Raw genomic sequence first — 23,095 nt, forward strand, 5'->3', positions numbered from 1 at the left:
TATAAACACAGTAAGTATTGTACTTGCATCAAAAATAAATACATAGTAGGTAAGGCCAGCCAATATAAAGTGGGATCAGAATTTTCAACCCAGCAATTAGGTTTGTCCATATTTGACACAAAATTTGGTGGAAATAGAGTGTACTGACATTACCATAAATGGATAGGTTTATATATATATATATATATATATATATATATATATATATATATATATATATATATATATATATATTTTTTTTTTTTTTTTTTACCATAAATAGGTTTTAAACTTTGGATGGGTTATAATGCCTCATGAAGCCAAACACAAGCTGTGTGGACTCATAAAGGTGAAAGTTCACCCTCTTGTAGGAGTTTTGGCAGATGAAGGAAGTCAGCATGTGTTTTCTGGCAGAGCAAACAGATCTACCTGGATGTGTTTTATAATGATGGCGGACTGTAGCTTGCGCTCATTATAACCAGTTACACCACGCTGAAAAACATTCCATGAAAGAAATATTAAATATTCACAGATGTTGGAAGCAGGGCCCTGTCCTCGAGTTACCTTTGGGTAATCGTGTCTGTCTGTGTTAGAATTAACGTGTCTGCGCTCGCTGGAGAATGGCTGCTAAATGTTTTATGGACGACACTGTGCGCTGTTTCTCCATTACGGTCAGCCATTAGGTTTGCGGAGGCAACAGACTATCTCCGCTGCTGTCTGTGTTCATTTTAAGGACAGGTTTTGCTTCATTTGGGATATTTATCTCTTCCGTGTCGGTTGAGATATGGCTCAGGATTTGCGTAAACAATCTCAGAAGTCAGTGTGAGAAACTTCTGGCTCTGCTTGTCTGCTGAAAACAGTGGCCTTGTAGTAGCTCCTAATTCTTAAAAAATCGTAGAAAGCATTGATGTATTAAATCCGGTGCAGAATAACCAATTTCAGTTTATTATAATAATTGGTTAATTAATAATTAGAATTTTTTTAAACCTGTCGTAAGAAATGACCCTTTGGGAAAATAAAAAACATCAAAATTAATAGTAACAATGTGCATATATGTTCAGCTCATTTTAAAGTTTAATGTTAATTTATTGGAAATATTTTGCTTACAACTAATTTCTAACAATTAATTTCTTTAGTCTTTAAAAACAGTATATTATATATTCACTAGTTATTTTGCAAAGCATTACAATTAAGTTTAAAGTTCAATTTAAAAGACTTTAAGGTTAATTAGTTTTGTTAGGCAAGTTCGGTCAAGACAAGTCATCGGACAATGGTGGTTTGCTCTGTATCCAATTGAAAAAAAAAATTCTTAAGGTGGCCAATAACATTAGCCACGTTATATTACAAACATATTTTTGTCATGTGTTAGCAGACCACTGTAATCCACACATGGGTCCACGAGCTGTGCTCTCATTGTGGGGAAATTGAAACAAATCTTTTGTTGCGGCACATTTAGAAACGCAACACTGACGACCCATGTCTACGAACAATTCTTCTTCTACTTGTTTGAATTATGCAACACTGTATCAGGTAAAGAGAGTCTTCGAAGCTATTTCATGCATCCCACATAGCAAAATTTCTTTGGCCAAGCTTTGGCCCACACAATCAGCTTTTGCTTGGCCCACATGCCGCAGTGAATTACGGTACATGACTGTGCCAAGTCTGGCTTCCATAAATGGGCCAAACTTGGACTATATATGGGCATAGTCTCAACCAAGTCAATAACCCATAACTCGGCCTGAACTGGGTCAGCTTTGGCCCATGTTTGGCCATTGTCTGGAAGCCATATTTGGTGTGTCACGACTGCAATGAAATTGATAAACCCATGAAGCATTGCGCTTTAGGCACGTTAATAATGGTAATGGTTAGTAATGGTTAATAATAATATAATTTGTAACATAATAATTTAAAATGAAATAAAAGAACGAATTTACTCTAAACAATGCATAAACAACCAATTTTCAATTTTTTTGTGAAATATATGTGTCCTAATAGTGTTTTTGCAACATGGGACGTATATATGACTGTTATATATCTGTTTTGGTGTTTCGTGACCCTTTAAAAATGATTTTGAAACATTTTAAAACTTTAATTCTTAAAAATTTCGTACATTGAGCACAAATTGCGTATAGTATCAAACCAGCGAGTTGTGTGACAAACCTAATAGGTTCACAGTGCACATGAGATAATTACGCCATAAGCATAGTAACCGATAACAACATTTATAAAACACGTATGCAAAGGCGTGGAATGTTATGTAGTGCTTTTTTGTTGTAAACATTTTAGGCTATATATGTAAACTCAAAGTCTGAAAACATTGCAACAGGAGCCTGTTTTAGGCTTGATCTGAAAGTGTGACATCTCTGATTTCGTATGCAAAACAAATTATTGCTCTACCCATATGCTTTTGGTTTTTATTGGCTTTTAAACAGACATGCAATCCCCCGACGGTTTTAAAGTGTTAGGGTTTACTCACTTATTTAAAGTAATGTAATTCCTTTTTACGGTGAATTGATTAAGTTAACTTAACAAATTTATGTGGATTGAACATAAAAATTAAGTTGTACCCCCAAAATTTCAAGAATTGTGTTGTTTCCACTCATTTTATTTTAACTAAGTAGTGTAAACAAGCAGCAAAGATAGTTTTTTGAATGTAATTTGTCTTTAAATGTGCATGATATATGATATAGTGTGTACATGGTACAATATGATATGTCAATTTAAAATAAACTGTACTATTGTTAATGCCTTTTAATATCATCATTGAGCAATTATACGTTACAGTTTAATGTAAATATAGTACATCAGATTGTAATTTAGTCCACAACAAACCATTTAAACCTGTCAAGATTGGGAAATGCTCTGTGGAAATAGCATTAAGCAATTTAGCACTGATTTTTTGCCTGAATTACAGAATCCCCTTAGTGAATCAGGTGCTAAAATAACACAAATAGCATTTGCAAATCAACAGCCTTTAAGCAGACACAGTTCATTCCCAGTGAATTCCCCAAGAGTGTGGTTCTTGTCTTGAAATATTACAGAGTGAATGAATAGGGCCCCAAAAAGAAAAAGGTATTTGTTGAAATATTCCCCAAATGTTTCTCTAAATATCTCTCTCGTTCAGTTCCTCCAACATCCTTTTACAACAGCAGAGACTTCTGAGTTCAATCCAAACACGCATCTGTCATCATCGCCTGGCATTTAATATAATTGCATAATCAGACATGAGGCCTTTGTACTGTTTGTCTTATGGGAAATGTGCTTGTAGGTTTCGCATTCATCTGAGGACAGTTTGATGAAATGTTCAGGGCCCGATTGAGAAGATGAACGGTAGACACAGATCTTTTGCATAAAGAGTTTGGCTGGAGTTGAAAAGTGAAAGCCGATTAGATTAAGTTGATTCAAGCCGAAGAAATTCACCCGAATGTGAGCTGAATGCAGTTTTTGGAAACAGAAGTTCATTAAAAAGTTTCAGCGCAGATGTCGAACTCTTTGTATGTAAATTATTAGAACCCCTGTAGATTTTATTAACTTTTTCAGACATCTCCCAAGTGCTGTTTAACAGAGAGGTCGATTTTCAACACATTTTTGAATGTAATAGTTTTAATAACAAATTTGACAGTATGATGACAGTACATACTATTTTACTAGCTAGTTTTTAAGGTATTAGTATTCAGCTTAAAGTGCAAATTAAAAACTAGGTTAGCTAGACAACAGTCTTTGTTCTGTAGCCAATAATAAAAAAATTCATAAGGGGGCTAATATTACATCCGCTTTGAATTTTATCACTCAATAAATGGGTGTTATCAGTGGTTATCAGCTCATAGATATGGGCCAGCAGGAGCCTTCTGCAAATATATATAAAATATAAAATACTGTGAAAAATATTCTGAAATATACAAAAAAAATATTTAATACTGTGAAAATTGCTCTGTTAAATCTCAACAGGGAAATATATATTATATATAATATATTATAAAAAATATATTATATAAAAATCATATATTTCAGCGGAGGGCTAATCATTTTATAAATGCACAAAATATAAATGTACAAATAGCTAAATACATTTCTTTCAGAGTTTTATTTGGAGATTTTTGATTTATGATTGTCATGTGGCATCAAAACAGACACATTTATATGTCTTGTGTGATTAATTCAGTTATTATTAACTAATAACTGCACATGCAAAAATACATTAATGTAAAAAACGGGTCACAGTACCCTTTGAATTCACTTTAAAATAATTAGATTCAGTTTTTTACAGTTTGTTTTCTATTGTAAAAGAGTTATTCAGCTGCTAATATCATACCTTACACCAATTTACCATTAAAAACTAAAGTGCTGTGTTGAAATTGCATATAAAACAAAAGTAGCTGATTTTTTTTCCATTACCAGATGGCAAATGGCAATTGCTTTTTGGAACTGCTACATTTGCAATTCAATTTGTGCATACAGGATGGCCTATGAGTCGCTTTCACTGACATCACTGATATTATTTTTCCCTCCACGCGTGTCCTTGTCTAACAAGCCACTGCACACTTTGCCTGTATGGCAGAAACAACATCTAAGCCAATGTTCAGTCTTTCATGACTCATGTTGAGAAATCAATCCAAATGCGCTCACGAGTAACTGTAAGTCAAAGTTGAATCAGAGATTTTGCCAAGTCAGATCCTTAAAATTGTGACTCAATCTGCCTCAAATCCAAGCCATGACTCCTGAGGGCACGTGTCTGACTGAGACTGTGAGCATGCAAGAGTGGGTTTTGATCATTCTATTGTGAAATGTATTGGAATTAGGCTAATATCAAGGGTTTAATGGCGTCTGTGTGGTCTTACCTGCAGTGGACAGCAGGATAAAGATGATGGCCAGGGTGTTGAAGGACCAACGGCCGTTCATGGTCATCTCTCAGCCCTCATGAAGTGGTCATTTTATTCTGCAAGCTCTGAAAGAAAACACGCTCAAATAATTATGCAGGTCATAAACTTTATATTCTCAAATCGAAAGTAACTTGGGATTCTGCATTATAGCAGGTGAGCTGGTTTAAAGGGGACCTATTATGCAAAAATCACTTTCATAAGGGGTTTAACACAGTTGTTTGGCAACAATCTGTGAATATAACCAGTTTGTAATGATAAAAATGTATTAATTTATATTTTATATTCACATTTGTATAAAACCACTCAGCAGAAACACTTTGATTAACATTTTCCAATTGTACATGTTATCAGAGGGGGAAAGCCCCGCCCATTAGTTACGATCTCTCCCTCATTAGCATAAGACTTTAGTCTTGTTTTTGAATCTATCACTAGGCTGATGCGTAGGCATTTGTAGCTCCAACCTCTTTTGAAAAAAGGCATGGCTCCTAATATCATTTGAATTTAAAGCGACAGTCGCAAAAATATCACAATTACTGAATGATTAAAGCCTAAAAGGGGCAGTTTCAAAGAGCTATACAGTATTTGTGGGGTATTTTGAGCTGAAACATCACATACACACTCTATAATTTACACTTATTTTACGTCATGTAAAATGGGCATAATAGGCCCTCTTTAAAATATTAATTTGTTAACTTTGGATTCAATGGCTATTTTGTGTTAATATGTATACTCTCATTCTCACATTTTAGTACGATTTTCTCATCCTCCAGTGAGGGGTAGGGTTAGGGGTGTGGTTTTGGAGACACGCAACCTTTTAAAAATGATAGGTTTTTATGTGAAATCGGATGAATGAAATTGGATGAATTTGTATTAATTAGCCATTTTTCTAAAAATACATAAAATATGTATTCCCCATGAGATCTAGCTAAAATAGCCATACAAATGAAAATAATATACCAAAATACCAATACCAAAGCAATTTGTATTAGTTTGTACGATCTCATTTATGCATTTTAGGTCGAATTGCCAATCTCCAAATGACAGTTGGGTTTAGGGGTGGAGTTTAGGGGCACGCCTCCTTTTAAAAACCAGATGTTTTTGTACAAATGAAATAATATGAATTTGTACGAATTAGACACTTTTCTACAATACGTAAAATAGTTCTGTTCCCTTGTGAAATTAGGCTGGAAAATGTATATAATGCAAATGTTAAAGGGAACCCTGGGTATCAACACATGTACAGTATGTCTTAAAATAATGTAAATGATGCCTCTTTGAGAAACATGACATATTTACGTTGGTCAAAGAAATCTGCATTTCTTTTGGACCATGTGTGCCGCCATTGTTTTCGATGACGTAATTTGGGTGCGCCTCTAGCACGCTATCAATTCCCGTTATAAACACACCAAAACTAATGATTCAATCTCGCCTATGCTAAATATGCTGCTTCTTCTTCATTACCCCCCACCCCCCTCAAGGAATAACATTAACATACATGTCTTGATACCCAGGGTTCCCTTTAAAATGTATTCATTTGTAAATCCCACACTTTGGTATTATTATTTTGAGGTGCAATGGTAGTCTTCAGTAGTTGTTCATCTGCATACAAGTTAACAATTTGCATATAAAGAACCGAAAGTGGTGTTGTTTTACTACATCTAGTGTTCATTTCAGCTGAAAAGTGATGCAAATTGAATGTGTATCTGCGCTTTTGGAGTTAAAAGAGGCTTATTCATCCGTTTAGCCTCAGCAGCAACCAACAGAGTGAAATATTCATTCATTATTTGGACAAAGACATCTGTTGGGCTTGATGGAGGTACAAGGTATAAGTTATACACGGACAGCAACTAATAAAATGGAGCTCCAGCTGGTCTTACCACAATCCTTTTATTATATCTGTCAAAAGGAAAGTGAGAGATTGATGATAAAAGCAAAAGATATGTGAATATTGATGAGAGGAATCTTGGTTTTAAAAAGAACCCACATTATGCGCTCATGATAAATAGATACAACATGTTGCAGAAGATTAAATGCAATAATTCCTCATTGATGATTCAGTCCATGCTTGTCTCTGCATGTGCTCTCTTTGATGAAAAGCACATTTTATAACAGAGTGATATGAATAAAACTCCCCCCCCCCAAAAAAGCAGTCCCCATACAACATATCAAATCAAATCAGATCTCTGTCTAAAGCCTTTTCTAAGCCTCCATATCCTCACAGATCCTGGTGCAACCTTCATGAGATGCATTAGAAAGTAATACGATGTTCCAAAGAGGCTTTTGTAGAATGCAATTGTAATGCACGTGATGCTACAGGTAACATTTTCTTTGGTATGGGGTCTTAGACATGGCTTAGTGGTTATTGCATGTGTGCAATGTGGGCATGAATTCAAATTCCGCCTGTGTTGCAGGTTTTTGTTTTTAGAATAAGATGAAACAGTATGAAACTTAATATTATAATATATTATATGCTAATTAATTCAAAATAATTATTTAATCATATAATATTATAGGGTATTTTAAACATTTACCAAATGTTATGGTCAGTTTTTATGAGTAAACGTAAAATAAATATACTTTTAAAAAAGTTTAATTATTGATTATCGTTTTTTTCTTTATTTGATTTCATAAATGGTAAAAATCTTTGTAGTTTTTTTTTTTAATTTAAATACATAAAAATAAAATTAAGTTAAGTTAAGTTAAGTTAAATAAAATAAAATAAAATAAAATAAAATAAATTAAATTAAATTAAATTAAATTAAATTAAATTAAATTAAATTAAATTAAATTAAATTAAATTAAATTAAATTAAATTAAATTAAATTAAATTAAATAATAAAATAAAATTTAAAAAGAAATAAATATAAATAAACCAATAAATAAAATAAAATAAAATAAAATAAAACAATGAAATTAAATGAAATTAAATAAATAAATTTTATTTAATTTAAAATATTTAATTTAATTTAATTATTTTAATTTATAAATTATTAATAAAAATATGGCAAAATAAAACATGCTACTACATAATTTTAAAAATATATATGTTGTAATACCATAAATTAATGCTGATTTAATATTATACATTATTAGCATTGTTTCTATTAAAGTACATTACTGGATTATTAATATTTTTAACCATATTATAATGAAAAAAGGTGTGCTTTAAAGGTGAAATCATTTGTTTTAATGCTTGTTAATTTATTAACTCATTTATTTAATTTAAATATTTAACTAATTATTGTGGAAAGTTATACGACCAAGCTGTTATGCTGTTGAGAAAGTTTTATTTGTGTTCAGAGCAAGTTAAGGTAAACATCTTTAGAATTATTGCAGTTTTTTATACGCAACTCCTCTGTGGTATAATTTTAAAAAGAGAGTCTCCATAAGCTGCAAGTTGCAAACGATGATTGTATGAGCATTCTTCTTAAAAATCTACATGGTGCAGTGCAAGTGAATTATTCTGTAAGGTAAGAGTTCGATCATCTTTTGCTTTGATGAGAAATTTGATCTATACGTTTATCAGTCTATTGGAGAACTCTCAGAATAGCATTTTAATGTGTTGATAAATCCTAGGCTTAATTAATTGCGTTATCAGTCACCTTTGATGAAATATTAGAATAGCTGAATGTATATTGTGTTGTTTGTATTGTCTTTTGTACTATTGGACCTAGTGTCTTGACTAAAGAGAATATTAATCTATCTCAAAAAAATAATGCAGAAATTTGTAACATGTTGTAATGTTTGACAGCCTAATCACAAGCAAACAAATAATAAATAAATACATAAACAAAAAATCTGAACAAAATCATTGTTAATATCATTAATGGCTATAAATGGTGCAAATTTGCAATTACATAAAAGGTCAAACCATGCTCAATGAATCCTGCAACACTAAATCCAAATCAATGCAGTCAGGCTGTATGTGCCACATGTTATGTTATAACGCTGCAGGTCATTCCAGTCTCCGATGCATACTGAAAGTCCTCACAGTGTCCGCAGATGATGCAAAAACAGTGAAAGCACTTTGCTATTCTGAACATACCTATAGAGACTCCCAGTGCAGGACAGTGAAAGGGGTCGACAGAAAGACCACATGGAATAGAATGCATTTGACCTACCTAAGAAATACATCTAGTCATTGGTTACATGGTGGTGCATTAAACATGCCCTGAATTAATGGAGATACATGTGTGTGTGTCTCTCTCTAGATATTTATCGTTAATCTTTCATATCTTTCTTCTCTGTGTTTATACAGCAGTCAGCTTGTCTGTGTTTGGTTTACAGCTACACTAACAGCCTGTTCGCGCAAATCTGGCCGTCTGTCATAAACACGTCACCATGCCAATCCGCCTCTGTCACCCGTGCAGTGGCTTACTGGCAGTCAGAAACATTCCCTCTTGCCAACCACACACAGTTATATATACACATGCACAGGCACTCACACGTAATCACAGTTACAATACACACACACACACACAAATGGGGTGGATGAAGCACACAAATCAAGCACTTGAGTTAGATGTGTAGATAGCCTGATCAGGTGTTATCAATTCATGTATTCATTCTTTCATTTTCCTTTGGCTTAGTCCCTTTATTCATCAGGGGTTGCCACAGCGGAATGAACCGCCAACTTATCCAGCATGTGTTTTACACAGCGGATGCCCTTGCAGCTGCAATCCAGTTCTAGGAAACACCCATACACTCTCACATTCACACACATACATACATTCATTCATTCTCTTTTTGGCTTAGTCACTTTATTCATCAGGGGTCTCCACAGCGGAATGAACCGCCAACTTATCCAGCATATGTTTTACACAGCGGATGCCCTTCCGGCTGCAACCCAGTTCTGGGAAACACCCATACACTCTCACATTCACACACATACATGCATTCATTCATTCTCTTTTTGGCTTAGTCCCTTTATTTATCAGGGGTCTCCACAGCTGAATGAACCGCCAACTTATCCAGCATATGTTTTACACAGCGGATGCCCTTCCGGCTGCAACCCAGTTCTGGAAAACACCCATACACTCTCACATTCACACACATACACTACTGCCAATTTAGTTTATTCAATTCACCTGTAGCGCATGTCTTTGGACTGTGGGGGAAATCGGAGCACCCGGAGGAAACCCAAACAAACACGGGGAGAACATGCAAACTCCACACAGAAATGCCAACTGACCCAACCTTCTTGCTGTGAGGTGATGGTGTTAACCACTGCGCCACCGTGCTGCCTAATGTTTAATGTATTTTTACTCTCCCTCAAGTGCGCTTCTGCGAAACTATTGGAGGACATTTGATTTGTTAGAAGTAGCTTTTTGAGTTCATATTACTCATTTTTTAAGGTACTGGTGTTTTTTGTGTGTTAGACCTAGCTGTTGTTCATTTGTACGACCTCAAATGTAAGCAAAGTTTTAACAAATTCATGTTCATGTTCCTGTTATTAAAGGAATCCACCCCAAAATGAATGTTTACACCCTATTTACTCACCCTTGTGTGGTTTCAAACCTTCATGAGTTTCTTTTTTCTGTTGAACACAAAAGAAGATATTTTGAAGAATGTTAGATACTGGTAACCATTGGCTTCCATAGCAGAAAAAAAAAACTATGGAAGTAAATTATTACAAGTTTCCAACTTTTTTCAAAATAACTTCTTTTGTGGTCAGCAGAAGAAAGAAACTTGTCGGTGTCAGTTGTCAGTTGTGACAACTTTCATTTTTGGATGAACTACCCCTTTAAAAGTACTGATTGATGAATGATTATTCAATTTCTAAGATTTATTTTTCAATTTAAGTTTAAATCATGCACTGAAAACCACAACTGATATGACCCAAAATATACACTGCCGGTCATTTGAATCAGTGAGTTGTTAACCGCAGACTAGCTCTGAGTGGATCATTTGAATCAGTGAGTCATTAAGTAGAGACTTGCTCTCAACGGACCACCTGAATTAGTGAGTTGTTAACTGTAAGCTCATATCTGAATGGATAATTTGACTTTGATCCTGTTTACACTGTCAGGTCTTGACACCCAATTCTGATTTGTTACCTATATCTGATTTTTTCTCTGTTTACACGTTCTTTAATTGTGACCCATATCTGAGTCCTGTGTTTAAACTTGCCATACAATTTACGACATTACTATGGGTTAAGGCAGGCTGTAGCATATGCCCACACTAGCCACGATGGAAGAAATTGACTTGCTTTAGCTTTGCGAAATATAGGAAGTTCGCCCAATTTAGAATAAATTTGGGGGGGAGGAGGAGATGAAAGGGCGGTCATCGCAGCTTGCGTCTATGGTTTATACATGGTGGCCTCCACTGACTCATCTTCCCACAGGGCGAGAGGGCAGGTAACTTCTGCCATTGACCACTGACACTTTCCTCCTCCATGTTTCCTCTGTTGTTGTTGTTTACCCCGTTGGCGTCTCCAAACATGCTCTTCCTTATACGTCATTAAACCGCGGAGAAGTACCACATTGTCGCAGGTTTAATGACGTACCCAATGGAATGCCTCAATTAATCCGATTTTTCTGTTTACATGATTGTTGCATTGTCACAAATACGATTTATATCTGATTTATTTCCACATATGAAGGAGACCTGAAACCGATCTCTGAATATCCGAATACATGCGTTTTTTTTGTATTTACACAGTCATAGAACAGATGCGATCTGTGTCACATATGAGCAAAAAATTTGAATTGGGTCACATTTATCTGCAGTGTAAATGCTAAGTGAGTTGTACAACTGCACATTCATTCTGAATGAATCATTTGAATCAGTGAATCATTAACTGGAAACTTGCTGTGAACAAGTCATTTTAGTCAGCGAGTCATTAACTGTAGACTCTCTGAATTGATCATTTGAATCAAGGACTCAGTGAGAGGGAAGTATATAGTAAAAGTACAGGATTTAAAACATATTTAAATACAATAGTATAGTAAAGAGCTACTGTCCACCACTGCTTAATATTTACTTCTATATAAATCTGGCTTAATGTAAATTACATTATTTTTATATTTACGTAATATTTGAGATCTTTTTCGCATTATGCTTTCCCTCAGCATTCAGTGCTACAATAATCAACAAATACAGCAAACAAATGACCAACTTTGTATCTTATTAGTATATATTGCCTCATATTTTTACATGAAGCATATTGCAGGAAAAATTACACCCTGCCTAGAGTATCAACAATCAGATCTGGGGCTGTTTGTGAATTTCAGATGAGGTAATGAGTGTTTACTCTGTCAGAGCTGCTATCTGCTTATCTTAATGGCATAAAGCAAGCAGCTCTGGTTGTGTTTATTGTTGCTTTGATACTCCAGCGAGGTTTCAGGAGATATTGAACATCTGCTGCGCGGCTCAGATGAAACCAGCATCGCATTTTTATATGCTAAAAGCAGAAAACAAAAAACATACGGTGAGGAGAAAACACTGTCCTACGCACATGCACACCGCTTTAGTGTTACTGTGGAAACTCACTGAGATATTCAGTGGGGATAATAAAGAAACAGCTTGACCGAAAATAAAAAAAGACATCTTTGTTACAGTAATTCACCCTTGTGCTGAGCCAAACCGTGTTTTGATGAAGTTTTTGTCCACATTGAAAGTGAGTAGGGTTTAAAATAGCATTGTGTGGACATTTGTAGACAAAACCCAAAATATCATCCTTTTATAACTGCTATATATATATTTGATTGAATTTTTTCATGTTTTCCCAACACAAATCAATTGTGTGGAACCCAGCATTTATTACAGTAAATGTCAATATAAAAATTTACATTCACATTTTAAGCTATTGATTTAAAATACAATTATGAAAGTTTTGCATGTAATTGACACTTTTAAATTATTAACACTTAATTAACACTCTTAAATTGTATTTTAGTCAATGTTGAAAATGTATTGTGGTTTGTAAAGCAAAATATACAGTAAATGAAAATATTCAATAAAAATTAATTGATTTTAATATTTTTTACCTATCATTTTTATTCATTATATACACAATATTTGTTCAATTATAAGTATATATATATATATATATATATATATATATATATATATATATATATATATATATATATATATATATATATATATATATATATCTTATTAAGATATTAAAAGGCTTAACCAGGGTAATTAGGTTAACTAGGCAGGTTAGGGTAATTAGGCAAGTTATTGTATAACGATGGTTTGTTCTGTAGACAGATGAGAAAAAAAATAGCTTAAAGGGGCTAATAATTTTGACCTTAAAATGGTTCATAAAAAATTAAAAGCTGCTTTTATCCTAGCCAAAATAAAACAAATAAGACTTTCTCCAGAAGAAAAAATATTATCAGACATGCTGTGAAAATTTCCTAGCTCTGTTAAACATCATTTGTGAAATATTTAAAAAAGAAAAAAATTCAAAGGGGGGCTAATAATTCTGACTTCAACTGTATATATTTATTAAGTATAATAAATAGTTATTGAATGCAATTGTCAGTTATTATTTTCACGAAAACTGATGTTCACTGAATATAGTGGGTCTAAAATAAATACTGTATGGACATAGACTTCCCATTTTTTTTACATTTTGCTTCATAAAATAAGATGAAGTTAAATGTTTTACTTTATTTTAACAATTATTATTTAATTACCTTATAAGTACCTATTATGATATTTAATATTAGTTTTTCAAACTACATTTTGAAACATACACAAAAACTGAGCCATTCCCCCCAGCAATCTTCTTTTTATTCTGCTCTGTGAAACAAGATAATTGATATGAAAATGCACTTTCAAATATTCTGGCACCGGTTGTGCTTTGAATTACTTTTTTTTTTAGATGAAATCTGTCTCTTCCCCTCATTTAATCCCGAAAGGTTTCAGTATTATCGACGAAAAAATGAAAACAAAGCAGTGTGTCCACAGATGGAGCAGTCCCTCAGAAACAGAAGTGCATATGGCTCTGGTGTCCAAATCTACCAGCAGTGCCTCTCCTGGCAGTACATCATATAGAGCTTCACAAAAGAGTGTGAAGGACTTTCTTGTCCCAAAGCTACGCTACAGTGTGTTTATCGGTTCCCTCCTGACCGTTGCGCGTGTGTGAAAATGTAGGGAAGAAAAAAAAAAAACGGGACACCCTCCCATTGCCTCCGAGCAAACGAGAAATCGCCAAATTCAGCTTGCGCTCCACTGAAGTCATTGTGCCTCTCTGAAGATCAATTAATATTTATATTCATATGCTCATCCACATAACCCACCGCCACCGGCTATTGAATAATAGAGTAGCTACGTAGCTAATTGTTTGTGACTGTGTTCTGTTGCTTGTTAATTTTTTATTAGAGAAAGCTTTGTAAACTAATGCGAGTTTAGAGGAAAACAATGCCAGATTTTGAGAAGATGCCACGTCGTCCGCTGAGACGAACGACTTATGTGTGAACAAGTTCCTCTCTGTTCTTCTGCTTTCAGAAGGGACTTTTTTTGACAGAACTGGGTAGAGAAGGTCTGTAATATCTGGAGAGAGGTATCTGTTAGCGTTCACATTCATCTCAATGGCAGTTTCTGCTGAAAGAGTCCCAGCAGAATAACAGGGAATATACAGTAGGAAAAAAGATCATGTATGTTGCTTGCAAAGAATATATCAGCGGAGAACAATGTTTTAGTTGTCCATATAAGTATCTAGTTGTGGAATTTTGAAGGGGTTGAAGTGATAATCTGACAAACCTGAACTGTAAACAAATCTGCCTTCAATTTTTTTGTTGAATCAAATTGAATCAACTTCAATCAATCAAACTGACTAAAAATATTAAGTTAAACTTTGTATGACTTCAAAAATGTAGTTGAAACCTGATTAACTTATTAAAATAAGTTAAAGCAACATAAAATTATGTCTTGACTTTTGGTCATTAATTTTTTTACAGTGTGTTGAAAGCTGTTGGATGATCTGATTGAGACATTTTATTATGTTTTTCATGTTTTCTTTTTATATATGAGTGTTGAGGAAGCTATATTTAGTTTTCGAAATGTGCTGTAAGGGGTTGACCAATCACAACAGACTGCGTAATCCGACCAATCAGAAAGGAGGGGTTTAGTAAGACTGGATCTTTGAATGAACCATTTCAGACACTGAGGCGTTGTTTACACTTATGTTACGGTTATGCCTGTTGTCTGCAATACTCTGACTTTTTGACTTTGGAAAACTGAACTTCTCAAAAATATCAGAAATGCTGATATCCATTTCAATTTAGATGGACTGAAACATAAACTTTTAAAAACAGAGGCATGTCTATCTACAGTCACTCTCCGAATGGTCTTCTGGACTATTTTATATTGTCTGATTTATCAAGACCCTCTCGTATGACCATTACACATCTGGTAGATTGCAAGTACAGATGTCGGCAAAATATGCGCCTGCCTATAAAGCGTGAATAGTCTTGTATCACACGTTTTAGGCTATGTTTTGTGTACAGAGAGTTAGTAAGGCTATAACAAGTCTGTCAGGGCGAGTAGCTTTTTCATTTAAAAATGCCTTTTGAATACATATTAATTTAAATAATACGTTAGAAAGAGGTGATGCTGTGTTATACAGTATAATAAACATTTGAACTGAATCAAAAAACCGGACACGAATGGGTGTTGTTCAATACTTTTAGGACAACTTTGGTTAAAGGTTTTGATCCTCTTCAAAGGTTGACTACTGTAGTGTTTTACAAACAAACAAAACTCTTTTATTTTGTAGAGAACACACAGATTAAAACATTATAATGCTGAAGAAACATTCATTAAAATTTGGATTTTATCATAATTATGGATCAATTTGATCAATCTGGGTTATATTCTCTGAAATGGATATATTGGTTAGAATTGGCGTGGGAAAATAGCCATTACTTCATGCTCTTAAGGGCTGCACAATATTGTTTGAGCATCAATATCGCAATGTGTGCGACCGCAATAGTCACATCGCAAGATGTGTTAGGCAATGTTGAGTTAGGATTATCGTTGACCAGAAACTACAGGTCAAAAACACGCAAGATTTGTGGAGACACTGTTGAATTGAACCATATCAAGTTAATCATCTACATGTGTGTGTGTTTTAAGGCCTGTGACTATGTGAGTATTTTAAGAGTTTAAAGCATTTTAGTAGCGCAAAAAGAAGTTTAATAAAGATTGATTTAATTGAATTATGTATATGATCAAGACTATTCAATGTTATTTTACATTTTTTATTGCATTTCTGTACCCAAGTACTGTTAGACTCTCCCCAGAAAGCCGTAAAGTATATATTTTTCACTGTAATATTTGCTCCATTGTGTTTATTTATGACTGTACTTTGTTTATTATATGTACATAATAAATTACGTCAGAATTTATTTATAATTCACTCCCCTAACAATCACCCCAAACAATCTAAAGTAATGACTTGGCAAACAGAGCTATTTAAGTCATCTGGTGAAATTGTATTTATATCACAATATATATTGCAAAGAACAAAATATCACGATGTCAAATATTTCCAATATCGTACAGCCCTACTCCTAACCTGACTGCACTATTTATTTTCAAAAGCATCGCAGGACCAAATGCAAAGTGAGTCTGAATTTAAAAAAAATGTCTCTCAGTTATTGGTTCTTGCTTGGATAGACATCTTATAAAAGATAAAATCAGCTCACAAAACAGAGTCTGTTCTAGTAGATGCAAATCTGGATGATGAAATCTGCCCAAATTGTTTTTCTCTGAAAATGCCATGCAATTTGTATTCTTGTGCATTTGCTAGTCTTAAAGTGAAAAACAGACATCCAGGGCTTGATTTGGAGAAGGTGTTGGGCTGAATTGAGATGTGTTGAAATGAGGAGAGAGGGAAAGTTACATTTAGATAACATGAACTAACGTCATTAGCACTGCAGATGGTACAGTCTGTTCTCTGCTCATCCCCATAGTTACCATCAATACCCCTTACCTAAATTCAGAAAGAACAAACACCTTCATACACGTCCAACAACAGATTACGGCCACTGCTGCGTTCTGCTCACAATTCACCACTCACTAAACAGCATAATGTTAATGCTAATTTATTGCTGTAATAATGTATTACTGTTTTCATTGCTTTAAATGAATAATAAATCAATTTTAATAAAACAACAATGCAAACAGTTGTTTAAATTAAATGCAGTAAAACAAAATTATACATTATTATTATTATTATTATTAATACGATTATTATTATTATAGTTACAATAATAATAATAATAATTATTATTATCATCATCATCATCATCATCATCATCATCATCATCATCATCATCATCATCATTATTATTATTATTATTATTAGTATTATTATTATTTATTATTTATATTATTATTATTATTAGTATTATTATTATTATTATCACTATTATTATTATTATTATTATTATTATTATTATTATTAGTATTATTATTAATGATAATAGATTAATATTGTTAATATTATTATCATCATTATTATTATTATTACTATTATTATTATTATTATTATTATTATTGTTGTTGTTGTTAATAATACAAATAATAATAGTAATAATAATAATAATAATAATAATAATAATATTGTTGTAATTATTATTATTTTTTTAATTATTATTAAATTATATATATATATATATATATATATATATATATATATATATATATATATATATATATATATATATATAAATTATAAAATTAAATTATAAAATTAAATTATAAAATTAAATTATAAAATATTAAATTATAATTATTTATATATATAATTTTATAATATAATTATAAATATAATTATTTTATTGTCATTATTATTATCACTATTATTATTATTACTATATTATTATTATTGTTATTATTATTATTATTATTATTATAAAAAATATTTTATTATGAACATTTAAAATACAAGGTTAATTATTAACATTTATAGTCTAAGAAAACCTAAATTTAGAGTCTAAGAAAAGTATATATTGACAGATATGTCTAATAAAGATTTGAGTTCATTACAAAATAAAAGCCCATAATAAAATATAAAGGACAACGTTTCAGTATTATTTTCTGCTTTATATTATTACTTTATATCATACATTTTTTTTTGGTGTAAAAACCTCCTAAAAATAACAGTATATTAAGAGTAATAGCCATAAATTGGTCGTTTTACTCTCATCCAAGTTTCATCCTCCAGTTTCCAAACATGGATCAGGTGAGCGGCACTGATTGCTCATTTAAATGAGAGATCAACAGCTGCAAATAGCTTTTATATCCCTTCTTTCTGTGTCCATTTATGCCTAATTCACTCTCTCTCCTACTTTCATTGCGGTGCAACTAAAGAGCTCTTTTATTACTCCTCCGTGCCAGTTTGCCTCTGTAATGTGAGAATGATGGGCAAGTCTCATTCGGTCTGCACATTAACACACATTGTCTTTAAGCGACTCAGATGGACTTGTGTGTAAATTGAGAGCCCGAGGGAAGTCTTTTACCTGCAGTGTGATCGAATCGAAGCTCTGCCCAAGGCAGATCAGTCTTTAAAGCAAACCATCAGGTGTAATACAAGGACATACTCTGGGCGGATTTCAGAAATCAGAGGATTTTTGCCTTTCAAGTGGTCTTGTAGTCACAGCAAAACCAGACATTCACAGAGGGTTGTTTTTAATTGAGAAGGGTCTCTCTTTTTCTGTCTGTTTCCGTGAAAGGCAGATAACTAGTGCTGCTGGGGCAAAAAGGGGCTGAATTATGGCTTTCATTAAATCCAGCCCCTTTGTTCTCCTCCTAAATGTATTTCTCACCTAAGAGAGATGACGTGTCCGGACTAAAATTAGGTGACTAAATTTGGCTTCTGATTCAGAGAGATGAAGCTCAGATTTACAAGAAAGTGTTTCCAAAGGGAGTAAATAATAAAGACACACTTAAGATTTATTCAAACTTGGGGATGGCAGACGTCTTTCAAAACTCTTACTGGAAATACAGGTTCATTCACACACACACACAAAAAAGAGATCATTGGTGCAGCTGTATGGGCTGAGGGGTTTGGATGCATTTTATGGATGCATTTATCAGGTATCAAAAATTGTAATTTAACATTTTTACACTGGTAATGTGGAATACTTTATTCTGATTGGTCAGTTCTAAAAATGTAGCATACATTTTTCAATATTTGCTGTCATCTATGTTTGTGCTATGTAAATCAGAACAGAGCATTTAGTCTGCACCATTCATATCTTTCAGATTGCAGACGCATTTTCTGTTGGTTCACATAAACACAACGTTTCACAACTCTGATGTAATAACATTGTTAAAAGGATCCACATTCACATACAGTATCTCCACAAATGACTGTATTCTGCATGTCAGGCCAGTAGGTGGCGATGTCATTTTGTGAAGAAACACAATGGACATGTGCACATGGCCCAATGTTGTTGTTTTGGTTGTGAGGTACTCAAACATGTGTACAGACAACCCAGGCTCATTCTGAAAACGTACCCCTATATACATTTCTGAAGAGCGGCAAATACGTCCCAGGAGCTACGTTTTTTTTTTGCAGTTTTTGTTTTTGCGAGTCCACCAGAGGGCGCTGTGTACGTTTTTTAAGATCTCAAATTTCTCTTGCGCATGCCATTCGCGCCTGCTGTTCTCACGTAAATCCACAAGAGGCTGCTGTCGACTGACTGTTTGAATGACCGACAGACTGACCCACCCTCCTCTTTCCCTAAAGCCAACCAATAGTATTTTAAAAAGCACAGATTGACCAGCGTCCACCTGATTTTTACCACGTTTTACCACATTCTCACCCTGTTATTTACTCGTTTGTTCTATTTTTTGGTGTCTGCTTTTGTCTTACCTGCTTTCTGGAACCGTTCTTTACCAGACTTGAACCCCGTCATCGTGGTCATCTCCTCTCCGAGTCTCAAGTCCACCGACGTACGTGGCGAGCCAACTGGACAAACTGGTAACAGCGGGAAAGCCGTCCGTATGGAGATAAGCAGTCAGCTGGTAATCGCGAAAAGGAACAGCATCATACCGCCCCGTAGCGTTCGTTTTAAAAATGAAATGCAGCCATACGTACTCCACATAACTCGCAATCTCCAGAAACGTATATACTGTAGGGATACTTTTTCAGAATGAGCCTATGTTGCATATAGACTGTAATATAAGTGTGAATGATGTCACAAATTTCACAAAATAAATTTTTTGCAGTTTACACCAAGACAATATCTTAATCGTTTTCGCAAACTTGCACTTTGAAACCTGTTTCCAAAATGTAGCATTTTTAGGCCCACAAAAAGTTTTCATGTAAATACATTAAAAAGTTTTACATTTTTCATCTCAAATGACTTTGTTGTAGGCGAGTGTTGGTGTAGGTGCGTAAACACCCACAAAGTTATGGATATCAGCAGTATTATTATTAATAAAGGGACATTAACTCAAGACTTCCTACAGACCGGAAACTCAAGCTCGTGCGAAAACTTTTGCAGTTTGCTGCGTTGGAAAGTTCAAGCTTGGTAAATTCTGACCTCGTGATTGTGTAAGACCAATAGAAGATCAAAACATGACCTCTCTGAACAGAAATTTATATATATAATTTAATATATGGACCGATCGCTTGTTTGATCCTGCCCATTTTCGCAGTGTTGTACGACAGAATTTCGCATGCTCAGTCTAGTGTGACCACAGCTTTACTTTGCATTACAAATAACGAGACACATCATACACATGGCAGTTTCTAAATAAACAAAAGCGCATATTTGCCAGAAGTAACAGAGTCAAATACTGGCTTGGCATACATAATACAGCATTTTTGTCATTTTTTATTGAACGCAGATCATTTTGAAAATATTATTGTGTAATTGTAAAATTGTTTAAAATGTAAAGTAAAACCCTTTGTATTTTTGGCTACAGCTTTGCCATGTTATTGTAGCCTAAATCTATGCCAACAATTTAAATGAAGCACAAATAAAACATGAAATAAATTTCAGATGAAAACTGGAAAGAAATTTACAATAAGTAGTGAAAGTTTTAAATAAGGCTTAGATGAGATTACTGGAGTGCATTTAACAAGAAAACATTTTATGTAATGCATTATTTGCCTGTGTTGTTTATCTAGATATGTCATTTTAATAATTTGATCATTTATATTATTATAACAATTATTATATCATTATCTTTATTATTAATTTTCAAGAAGAGCTAAGTTCTGTCATCAAGCTGTTAGTGTTTCTGACAGCTTGCTGTGGCTCTCTATAAAACCCAGCTTCTGGGCTCCGTCCAAAAACATTGCTCATGTGAGAACATAGTCTGATCAAATAAAGCATACTCAAGTACATCAACTGTGAAAACACACACAGACTCGCACCTAGTGTGAGAAACAGTAGAGGTGGGGAACCCAATTAGTACTTGTGAAGGGCTGCTGGGAAACTTCAGTCATCCACGAAATGCACACAGAGACCGAACGGATACCGAACAGACAAGTTCATTACATTTCCCCCCCATTAAAGAAACTCCATGCTCCTGTTTCCAAGTTACCATCCCTCCAGACGCTCTCTTTCCACAAACACATCATTAGCAGGTCATCTTTCACCTTTCTAATTATCCGAAGCTTCAAAAGCCGATGTATTGATATCTCCTGAACAAACGAGTCTGACGCTTTTGCAATAATCCACAGTGTGAGCTTCAAAACAGTCAATCGCCACATCAATGTGCGAAAATACTTGTGCGAAGAAGAAAAAAAGCTAAACTTGAGTTAAACAGGCGATTTGGGAACGGACAGAAAAGAGCCTTGTTTGTTGTTAATGAGAAGCAGAGAGAGTCCGTCTTACCTCTGTGTGTGTTGTTGTCTTGCAGAGCCAGTTTTCCTGATGTTACAGCATGTTGAATGAGTCTTTTGGATGGAGTCCGGAGCTCTTGTACAGGTACGCATTCATCCTGCTGTTTGCGGTGTGTGTTCAGACTGTCATTTGAGAGAGAGAAGATGAACGGGGGTGAAAGGGAGGAGAGGAAACACACACACACACACACACACTTCTGCCCTCTGCTTTCCACACGCTCTGAGTCCCTGCACTTAAACTGAGCGCAGACTGACTGAGGGAGAGAGAGAGAGAGAGAGAGAGAGAGAGAGAGAGAGAGAGAGAGAGAGTGAGAGTGAGCGAGAGAGAGAGAGAGAGCAGGGAGAACGGAAAAGGGAGGTGTGTTTGTGTGTGTGTGTATTGCTTGTGTGTATGTATTACAACATGGATTATGAGGACATTAAATTTGTCCTTATAAATTAAAAGGCTAAAAAAAAGTCATACTAAACACTTTTTTGACAGTCAAAAATTTGTTTAATAGACGGATGGGATAGAATTTTACTAATAACAGTTTAATGATAATATAATCTCTAGATATTCCCCATAATCTACAGGATTATATGTGTTTTCAGGTAAATAATGATGTGGTACTGATTTCTTGTATTGTATAGATATAGAATAATGACATATTATCCAATGTAATGTGATATTATACTGTTTAATGATTATTTTTGAGTGTTAGATGATTAAAACAGAAGATTATATAATATTCAGAGATTAAATGAGCATGGATAATCAAATATCTAATGATATAACCAATAATTTATCAAAATAAAAAAGTACAACTCCAAAATTTCCCCATATTAATGTACTGTAGATGAGATATTGGAGGTATTAATGGTTATGTAGTTTAGTCTGTTTGTAGTATTAGATAATTATTGAGATTCATTAATAATATTGGATTATTATTGATTCAGAATTGAAACTTTTTTGGAGTTGAACTCTAAATTAAAAGTAATATTTAAGAAACAACAAGCGATGTGGAATGTAAATCAGTTTCATCCGTTCACAAGTTGAATATGAAGGGATTTATTTAGAAAATGATATGTTTTTCTAACATTTAAAGTCATTTTCAGGTTACTTCTGCTAGCTAGAATTGTAATATTGGTGCCTTACACCTTAAACATCATAAGCTGTGGGAAAACCAGATTAGGGGATAAATAAATATCATTAAGGCAATGTAAAGGCTATTGAAATCAATAGAAAGCATGATGGGAACACTTGTATGTATTCGTGAGTGGGTGAATACTGCTGTGTGTGTGTGTGGGTGACTTCTTCAACATGTGTAGCAGGATCTGGATCCAGTCCAGCAGTTGAAGGCAGAAGGTCAGTATTGGCTCACTAATGAGGGATGGTCTGGGTGTGTTTCTGACAGCTCGCTAGAGCTCA

At 33.9% G+C, this 23,095-nt stretch overlaps 1 protein-coding gene across 2 annotated transcripts in view; it reads right to left on the bottom strand.

Moving 5' to 3' along the window:
• Nucleotides 1-21,904, bottom strand: part of shisal1a (shisa like 1a) — a 52,629-nt gene extending 30,725 nt beyond the window's left edge. For both annotated transcript variants that reach the window (XM_056455774.1, XM_056455773.1), the window contains exons 1-2: nt 21,680-21,904; nt 4,818-4,924 (exon numbers count right to left, since the gene is read on the bottom strand). In XM_056455774.1, the coding sequence (XP_056311749.1) occupies nt 4,818-4,884 (67 nt within the window). In that variant the 5' untranslated portion in view covers nt 4,885-4,924; nt 21,680-21,904. The remainder of the gene's footprint in view (nt 1-4,817; nt 4,925-21,679) is intronic.
• Nucleotides 21,905-23,095: the final 1,191 nt, after the last annotated feature.

The sequence above is a fragment of the Danio aesculapii genome, chromosome 4 (genome assembly GCF_903798145.1).
Source record: "Danio aesculapii chromosome 4, fDanAes4.1, whole genome shotgun sequence".
Taxonomy (NCBI): Eukaryota; Metazoa; Chordata; class Actinopteri; order Cypriniformes; family Danionidae; genus Danio; species Danio aesculapii.